We start from the raw sequence: 9,947 nt of genomic DNA, 5'->3' as shown, positions 1-9,947 counted from the left end.
TATATGTATATAATTATATGTGTGTAGCATATATATGTAGCATATAGATATTTATACTCCTTATTTTCTTTTATCAACAGCACAATTCGCATCCTCGCTGCGTATCACAATTCAGTTCTGTTCTAACATATTTCATAACATACCATATATATTTTTATATATGTCTGTGTTTGTGTATATGTATATATACTGTATGTGCCTATATAAACAGAGCCTACAAAATTATTCTGATTTTAGTAAAAATTAACTGTTATCCTTCCGAGACTCACATTCTGTTTAGAGAATTATTCATAAATAGTTCAATGTATTTTTATTGTCGTATTTTCGAAGTTTTATCATAAGAATATATATGTTTCTACATTTATTTGCTTTGTCCAGTACCATAAATAAACAAAATAATACATTCGCAACAAATGAATGGAAGGGAAATTTGCTAAAATGTACCTATATTAAATTTAATAATAGTGCATTCGTCCTTATACAAATCAGGTGTTCATTTAAAATCATATTTGTATTAAAACCAAATTTTAAATGATTATGGAGATAAAGATAAATAGATAAAATTATTTCACCACCAGCAATCAAACATTTTTTGTATTTTGTAGGGATATGCTGAAATACTGAAGTTTTTCTGCGTTTTAGCTTTTGTATATATGTTCCAGTAAATTGGGTTCAGTGAAATGACAATTTATTGATGGTAAAATCCAGTGTTATAAAGAATTCTTAATGGAATGGATTAAATATTTAAGAATAATCAAATTCGAGAATGTACTCTGTTATATCGCCCGTTAGTTTTTTTGTTGCTAGCAAGGAAGTAAATGTATACAAACGTGACGCGATATATCAATAACTAAAATTAAATTAAATTTAAATTTCATCGGTATCATTTCAGAAAGGTTAGCTTTGGTAAATTACTGGCCAGAGACTTTGCAATGGAAAAATGTTGTATGTGGAACATATAAAAGTTAATAACGCTTAAACACTTAATAATAATAATAATAATAATAATAATAATAATAATATCACACATTTTGTTGTTGTCGTCTGTAAATATAAGGTAGATAAATCATTTTATATTTTTAAAGTTAATGTTAAGCAACAAAAGAAAAAAATAGAAATATTACTTCAGAATACGTTATTTTTTTACTTCTCCAGATAACCTTTAACCCAAATGGGTGGATCCCGTTAAGGTCCGCTTAGATTAAAGGACACTGATAGAAAGGAACATGTTATCAGACTGGGCGGGGAGGGGGGGGGGGGTGCCGGGAGACGCGAATAAATTAGCGGGCACTAAGAAGGCGCTCACGATGCCCACAAATGAAGCTCGCAGTTACAAACATCAGTGCGGGTCACACACAAGGGAAATAAAGGGGGATGAAGGTACAGTATATCCTCTCACGCGTGCAAAACCTTATTCCAAAGGATATGAAGAAGCCCATGATGAAAAAAGGCGCAAAAGCTCCCGTGGAAATCTTTTTCTCCTTCTTCTTCTTATTCTTCTTCTTCTTCTTCCTCCTCCACACTCGAGTTGTCAAAATATTGCGCTCTTGTTACGCATTAAGCTTTAATAATTAGCCGTGGTTACATTTCGGCTTTTCTCCTAATTTCCTCACACTTTTCTCACATTTTCCCAAGGAACAGAACAGAGGATCATCGACTTCTGCATTAAATATAAAATACTCGATTAAATATTTGCCTGTAAATGATAATGTAAGTTTTACAGCCATAGTTAAACCACAAACCGCGAATCCGATAATACGGGGAAAAAAACCTTAAACTTCAAATCCTTTGTGTAAGGTGCACTTATTTTAATCTATTTATTTTAAATTGCTAAAATTAATAATACATCTTTATATTGCAAAATAAAGCATTTTTTAAATGGGCTCGGCAAAACATGCTCGATAGCCTCACATGCAATACGTAAATATTTCTAGTGTTTCTTCGTCATTCCATTTTTCCGCAAGGTTAATAAAGTATTCTTCTATCCTTTAATATCATGCCTCGTCCTGTCATCCGCGTAACTTTTATAAAAACAGTTCTAGTTAAAATTTAATACATACATTTATAGAGGACGAAACAACTGCGCCGAAACATTGAACAAATAGTTGAAACTGAAGTCGACATATCCAAAATATAACATGTCAATTTAGTTGACGATTAAAAATTTAAAAAATTAAAAAATAGTATATATTTAGCATTTTTTTTCTGGTACCTTTTAAACTATTCTGTATTTGTTAATTTCCAAATTTTAAGATGAAGTCTAGATTCTTCGTCTCAATACAAAATCGTTCCGCTGAAAAAAGTTCCATTATGATTAAATTGATTTAAGATGTAACTCTGACGCACCCGGATGTAATATTAAACATAACTGGATAAATTCGTCGGCTGTGTCAGTGTCTCCCCGAGAAGGTGTAATAATGATGATGATGATGATGATGATGATGATGATGATGATGGATAAACAAGTCCAAAGAGCACCAGCAGCCGCGTTAGCGGTGCTATTGAAGGTGAGAGACTGATGCGCTTCCACACCGGACCCCACGCTGACTTACCGCATGACCTTGAGGGGAGCGCGTGACCTCATCGTCTGGCCCCGCGAATCCGCTCTTGGGGGTCGCGCCTCGGCTCGGCTCAGCTTGGCTCGACTCGGCTCGGTTCGGTTCAGCTCAGCTCAGCTCAGCTCGGCTCGGTTCAGCTCGGCTCCCGCTGACTATATAGGGGGGCCGCTGAGCGGAGGGGACCCGGGACGCGCGCAAAGCGCCTCTCGCAGTCGCTCACCGTAATGCGGCGCGCTGGAGAACAGGGCCACGTCGGCCCGTGATTCGCTTTTCTCTCAATGCACTTTTTCATGGGCTTTTCACCATTTTCACCAGAGTCGCTTTACGACGTGTCCACAGTTCACACGCATCATGTTAGGAGTGGGAGAAAGTGTTGTGCCACGCGCTGGAAAGAAATCGTAAGCATAACTAAAAGCAATCTGCAGCTCCCGCCATAAAATTATTTATTTATGAGCAACACGTCTCCTCTTGTGTTCATGTTACACTTACAGTACAAAGTTAAATTACTCCATAGGTGAAGCAGGTTGAAAAGTTTAACATTCAGATTTGCATTACATAGGTGGCGGTCTGTCGCGCGGCTCGAATAACATTAAACTCAAGGGAAGAAATGAACCGAAAGGCCATTTAACACTTTTATTTCAGACTACATATTTTCTGAACATATTAAAATCTTTGGCTTGAAGCGACGGTCCAGGAACGCATTTTGTTGAATCTGAATTTAAGTGAGGGTTAAAGAGACAGAAATCACATAGAAAAAATCCTAATGAGTCAGACACTTTCTAAAACAGTGAGCAACAACATCATAAAGAAGAAATAATTTTAAAAAATCTCCAGCAAGTAGGGATCAATACAGACATACCCTTACCTGAAATTAATATATACACGTCATATTGTTTGGCTATATATAGATTTCTTTTCCTTTTTTTGTCATCAATGATCGTTATTTATATACTTATGCCTATATACTATGCGATAGACGGAGATTTGATTTAAATAGCACCTGTCCCGCTCCACGTGCGTGTTCTTAAAAAAAAAGCGAGGCGAAGCGCTCGCTCCCGCGAGGCCGGGGCCCGCGAGGCCCTTCATTCCTTCATTCACTCTCCCCGTTGTCCTCTTGGATCGTCGTGGTGGAATGGTTGTATAGTCCTTGTGCCATGAGCTGGAGCGCCAGGCCGTTCTTGTAGCCGCTCGCTTTTTTAATTTTCGCCCTCTTGTTCTGGAACCAGATTTTGATCTGCGACTCGTTCAGGTTCAGTTCCTGCGCGAGACTCTGCCGCCGCTGCTCCGTGATGTAGCGGTTCGCCTGGAACTCCGCTTTCAGTCTCTGCAGCTGCTCGGCCGTGAAGGCGGTGCGGGGCCGCTTGTCCTCCTTGTCGTTCTTCTTCTTCTTCAGTTTCCGAGTCCTCGGTCCTGGTGTGGAGACAACAGTGAAACGAGCACGTAAACATGGGCGACCCTGCCGAGAGACAGCGCTCGCAGCTCGCGGAGCTGGGCAGCCGCCACCCCCCCCCCCCCCACCCCCAGCATCCCCCCAACAACCCCGCCGCCTAACCTCCTTCCGTGTCATTTGCTCGGGAGGAGAGCGGCGGACACTTCCCCAAGGAGTGAGCGAGTAAATGAATGAATAAGTGAATGAGCGAGTGAATGAGTGAGTGACCCAAAAAAGTGCGTCCCGCGCGCGCGCCGACGCACCCACTTTCCCGTCGGGATGGCGCGCAGAAAGGCGACAGCGCGCGCCTTCCACGGGCCCGCAAACATCTTTCTTTGCACGAAGCCATGCCTTTACACACACACACACACAGACAGACAGTGCTCGCATGTTGCGAACGAAACGTCATGCTACCCGGAAATGTTCTCGTGCAAATGGCACGTGAAGGCCAAAGAGAACGTCGCCACGGCGGAACGGCCGAACACACACGCGGGAAAGCGTCTCATTTCCTTCCATTTCACATGTAGTGTCACCAACAGAGCATTTTCTTCAGTAATGTCATTAATTCTATTTCCCGCCTTAGTAAAGTCGCCAAACATTCCAAATATACAAAGAACAACTGAATGCGTATGCAATTTTCTTGCCATTTCCCATTAAGGCCAGGATATGATGTTTCAAATGCTGTGCACCCTCCTTCGAAACCAGAAATATGACACGTAAATAAAGTTTGTACGTGTTATATGTGAACATTTCTTCTTATTACTATTATTATTATTATTATTAGTAGTAGTAGTAGTAGTAGTATTAGTGGTAGTAGTAGTAGTAGTGTTGTTGTTAATAATAATAATAATAATAATAATAAATTCATTCGTGTATTTTTTAATGTTACACATATTACATATTGCCTTGATTTCGCCACGAGGAGCCTGTGTAGTTATTAGCATAGGCTACATTTCACAGTGTTTTATTTTCTTAGCGTAGGCTACTTCTTAAAATGCAAACTTTTGCATTTTACTACTATTTTACTAAAATTTTGTAAGATAATTCGTAGACGTTCAGAACGCAAAACGCATTCACGGTAAATAAAAATGGCTTTCTTTGGTAATAACAATACGCGCAAATATTTCAATGAAATGGACGTATCTCACTAAATAACAAGTAATATGTTAAGATCGAGCTCCATTAACATTACAAGATGAAGTCAGTAAAAAAAAAAGGCTTGAAAATACAACCTGAAATTTTAAGTAAAACAGTGACTATTTTAAAGTCACGGCTCAGTAAAAAGACAATTGACAGGTTCAAATAACGTTTTTTTTTTTTTCGTTAAACTGTGCTTCTTAAATGGTTGGGCCTACTGAAGTACTAATACATTTTCTTTGTTAGCAGTTTCATAAATTGCAATATTAAAATACGCGAACATGTCCGTAACTTTAAACAGACCGGTAACAGGTATCATAGCTATCCACATTAATATCTGAAATAGATGAAAGCAGTGATAGGGAAAAAAAACACAACACATACACTTCCGACATGATGATCCACAAAAAAAGAGAATATAACTCTTGCACTGCAAAATGATCAGCGGTCAATGTCAATATCAATATAATATCACATGTATTTGCTAAGCATTTTTTCCCCCACACACACACACGCACACAGGACTGAAACGAACGAGCGTCCTAATACTGTAGTCAAGTGTGAGGAATGATAGCTCAATCAGTCAGTAAATCAATTTAATCAATCAGTGCATTTTTTGCACCTTTTCAAGAACACTTGTTGTCAGGTTATTGACGTCCGGGACAACTACCTGCAAATTAATTATGCTCAAAGAAAAGTATTAAGTATTCCGAAGACACAGCAACCCGAGCAGCAAACACACACCAAATACAAGGCCGAGTGTGAGTGAACCTGCGGGCACATTGGAGTCTCCCTCGTGACCATCTGCATATTCACGCACGTTCCATCTTTTTTTTTTTATTTCTTTTCTCTCTTTCTTTCTTTGTGACACCCTACAATTGCCGTAGAATAAATCAATAAAAATGCCTTGTACCATTTTTATAAAAAGGTCGCCATTCGCGGGTGGTAGCAGTTTGAACTGAACTGAAATAAATCTTTTAAAATAAATGCACAAGTATTTCTTTTTGTTCCAAAAGAAAGTGTAAAAAAAAGAAAAACACTGACTGAAAAAAGGGTAGTAATTTTTCTAGTTTATACGTTATTTAAAAAGTCATGTCAACACGTATTGTTATGCAAATACAATATCTAACACTCCCAACTATTTCAGCTGTAATGTCATAGATTGTTTATTTATTTATGTTTATTTTTCGTAAATTATTCTTAAATTATTTTGCTATTTAATTCAGACAGTAATTCTCATAGTTTTCTTACATAATGGTAACGTCAATAAATTCCCTAGTAAAAACAAGTTTACTGTAGTAAGTGCACAATGTGGATTAAAAACAGTGTGTGAGTGACAGAGAGTGTGTTCCACTGATGTGTGGATGAGTAACCCATTGTAAGTAGTGTATCTAGCAGTGTAAGTCACCTTGGTGAATAAGGTGTGTTGGCTGGTAACACTACATAGAGTTCACTGGAAGTCGCTTTGGAGAAAAGCGTCTGATAAATAAATAAATGTAAATGTAAATGTAAAAATAGCCGCTCTCTAACGAGCTGGGCCTTAAAAGAGGAAAATCGCGAGGGTTTTTCTGCTTGATCGTCGGAGAGTTTTCAGGTAAAAGCAGCTGCTGGGGCTTTTTTACCAAAAGGAAGTACCGTCCAGGTACACGTCACTGCAGGCTTTTCGGAACTCAGCTGACAAGAATCAATAGTTTTTGAAAGCAAACGGGAGTTTCGAGCGCGCGGCCTAAAGGCCTACTTGTAGCTTCGAAAACAGCGTCGTGCTTGCATTAAACTCAGCAATAATTCGTGCAAAACTGCAGATAATCCGTTTATATTACTGTAACAAGGCACTGGGATGCGAGAGAATGTTGTGGCTTCTCCATCCGTCTTTCCCTCTCTCCACACACACACACACACACACACGGAGGGAAGAGAAACACACTCGTCTCGTGTGTGTGTGTGTGTGCGCGCGCGCGCGCGTGTGCCAGCGAGAAAGAGATGCCTGGTGTCCCAGGTACGCGCTCGAGTGTATGATCGCGCGCTGCTTATTAGCCTCTCCTGACACGTGTCGAGGAGGAAGCGGCACCTGCGAGCCCGTCGCCGTCAGGAGCCTCGTGCCTTACCAGATGACGGTCTGTCCGAGTACCTGGTGCAGTAAACCCAGGCAGGCCAGAGCAGCGGCTGCGACTCCTTCATGGCAGCAGATCCTCCGTTAGTCGCGTTCACGACCATGATGGACGTGGCGTTCTCGCCGTACTTTCCCGCCGTAGTAGATCCATTGCCTTCTCCCTGCTTCGCAGAATTCTGCTTTGCGGGGGGCAACGAGGAGGAGGACGAGGACGAGGAGGACGAGGAGGACGAGGACGAGGTGCTGTCACTGCTGCAGTTGGAGTCCTGGCACTGCGTGCTCGGGTGCGACGGCCTTACAACCAGCGGGTTCACGTTCTCCCTACCCGACGTGTGCGCGCGCTCGCGGCCGCCCGCCTCCTTCTTGCAGCCGAAGTCCGGCCGCAGGATGTTGTCGATGAAGAAGTTGGTGGTTCTGTGGACCTGCTGCCCCACTTGCTGGGGCAGAATGGGCGGCGATGGCAGGTTCGGGGACAGAGACACGCTCTCCCCGTCGCTCGACTCTCGGCTGCTCTGATCCTTCTGCTCTTCCATAACTGGACCCAGTTGGAACGGCTGCCGAGGCGCGCGCGCGGATATTTGTATCCAGTTACAGCGGAAGCGTAGCGATGTGGAAGCGCCGCGGAAATAATAAGGCAGACGACCAGTCGGTAAATTTAGGCAACACTCTCTTCTTCTAAACGGGCGGCATCCTGCGGTCGCGCGCTTCCAAGTGTCATAATGTGGCCGCGCGACGAGGCTGACGGCAAGCAGCACAGCGCGCGCGCTCCCCCGGAGTCCGAGTCCGAGTCCGTGCCCGTGCCCGTCTCCAGTCTGTGACAGTTCGCTCTTCGCAAACTCTCCTAAAATCGCCGTGCCTCCCAAACACTTTTTTTACGACGACCGGAAGCACGTGAAACTACACACACGTGAAATGGGCCAGTCAGCGGCGGGGCTGCGCTCTGACAGGGGCGACGGCAGCCAATCGCATTTTACAACTCGGTGTAAATGAAGAGTAGCTCTGCTGTAGAGGGGCGACGACGGCGCCCCGGCGGCACAAAAGCGCTGCGCGTTCGCTGTCGCTGTCGCTGTCGGCCGAGGGAGGCGGGACACGGGACACCGGACACGGGACACGACATTTTCGGAGGGCTTCTGCACGAGCCTGTGCACAACACAAGTCGAAACAAATACACGTGTCCCACTTAGAATTTAAGAGTGGACACTTGGAGTTTAAGTCAATGTGAATGAAATGCCCGTTCAGGTAAGTATCCTCATTGCGCAAAGAAACTGCCCTCACATTCCGATCCAATTTGTTCCGTGGAATCACACACACACACACACACACACACACACACACACACACACTCGCACCGCGAGTCGTCCCCAAATCTGCAGCAAACACACTCCTTTGTTCTCAGTGGAAACTCGCGGGATAAGAGGCCTGCTGCACCTGGAAATGATTCTTCTGTCTCTAGCTCGATTATAATGTTATAAAATCATAGTTAATAAGTCATAGACAAATTTATAAAATTACTTTGTAAGTCATTTTATAAAGTCTTAGACTGCAAACGCTAAATATGTCTGAGCGGTTTCTTCTAGAGTCACTGTAATGCGATGAACGGAACGGCCTATCAGAAAAGTGTGTCGAAAATCTTAAACGTGAAATAAATGTGATTAAAATGTCAGCGACAACGGGCACATAAATGTGAGGTGTAAATAATTCATCAGCAGGTGTTCCGCATTTCTGTTACTGCATAAAACGTCCAAAATCACGTCCACGGCTTAGTCACATTTGAAGCGCTGTTTTGAAATTATTACATTCTAGTGAATATTACTGTAGCTGTATATAACTGCTTAATTATCCTTACATCATGATTACCTTATTCTATACAACTGTAACCCTTCCGCGTCGTATGGGGAATTTTTTTTGTAATGTGTTTTTATTGAAATTGTCATAAGATAAAAAGGAAACTAATACCTATATATATATATATATATTATACACACACACAGTGTATAAATAAATATATACATATATATATATATATGTTTTTTTGCAGTGACCATGAAATTTATCAACAAGAGGACCATAGGTAACAGTGGACATCATGCTCCGAATGAAAACAATTACACTGGCAAGAAAAGTGAAAAATATGGAAACCAAATAAGTCACCAGCACGGTTTATTTTTAAAGCAGGAAAATTGAAATATTTATACCAAAAGCCAGTGTGGATACTTAATTAAATTCTAATTAGGACACTATCAATATCCTATTTAGCCAAATAGCCATTGTGAGACGCGATGCTTTTCACGCGGTAAATGGGGACTTTTGCTCTTATCTTGCCTGCAAGAGACGCCTTGAGAAGGGCTGCAAAAGATAATTTATAGGTTTTAATTACTCTTCATTCCGCCTGATCAGCTTGGCGTTCATCACAGCAGAGTGAATAAAACTTGGTCAAAAGCTCTGTCACGATTCCCTGGCAAGACGCTTAATCAAAGTAAGCAGGGCCATATTACACGCTGCGAGAAGCGCCGCGTAATTTCCAAGCTGCTGATAAAGCGCCTTGAATAATGCGCTACTCTTCGGAGACACCATTTACAGCAATGACTTTATTGACGGCTTAACGTTGGTAATTCATTTTACCTTTCATGTATTGGAGTCTGGATTTGTTACAGTAATGGGATGATAAATGCACCCGCGGCCTATAGCTTTTATTATTGAATATAATACACCC

At 41.8% G+C, this 9,947-nt stretch overlaps 1 protein-coding gene across 2 annotated transcripts; it reads right to left on the bottom strand.

The window, feature by feature from the left end:
* Window positions 1–3,459: 3,459 nt before the first annotated feature.
* LOC114912032 (homeobox protein engrailed-1-B-like) lies at window positions 3,460–8,467 on the bottom strand. 2 transcript variants are annotated; one of them, XM_029256639.1, is made up of 2 exons: window positions 7,230–8,467; window positions 3,460–3,980 (listed from the first exon to the last, which is right to left on the bottom strand). In XM_029256639.1, exons 1-2 carry the CDS (start codon window positions 7,765–7,767, stop codon window positions 3,649–3,651), a joined length of 870 nt encoding a protein of 289 aa, XP_029112472.1. In that variant the 5' UTR covers window positions 7,768–8,467; the 3' UTR covers window positions 3,460–3,648. The 2 variants fall into 2 exon arrangements, with proteins under 2 accessions (XP_029112472.1, XP_029112474.1); XM_029256641.1 differs by having other exon boundaries at window positions 3,460–3,968.
* Between the last annotated feature and the right edge of the window lie 1,480 nt (window positions 8,468–9,947).

This window comes from Scleropages formosus, chromosome 1 (assembly GCF_900964775.1).
Source record: "Scleropages formosus chromosome 1, fSclFor1.1, whole genome shotgun sequence".
NCBI classification, from domain to species: Eukaryota; Metazoa; Chordata; class Actinopteri; order Osteoglossiformes; family Osteoglossidae; genus Scleropages; species Scleropages formosus.
This window is presented reverse-complemented; position numbering and strand designations above follow the sequence as displayed.

Bases quoted from the DNA above. Each gene is read 5' to 3' on its own strand.
- LOC114912032 (XM_029256639.1), bottom strand. From the start codon at position 7,767: ATGGAAGAGCAGAAGGATCAGAGCAGCCGAGAGTCGAGCGACGGGGAG. The intron at 3,981-7,229 runs GTAAGGCACGAG...GTTTCACTGTTG, and splicing joins CTCGGACAGACCGTCATCTG to TCTCCACACCAGGACCGAGG.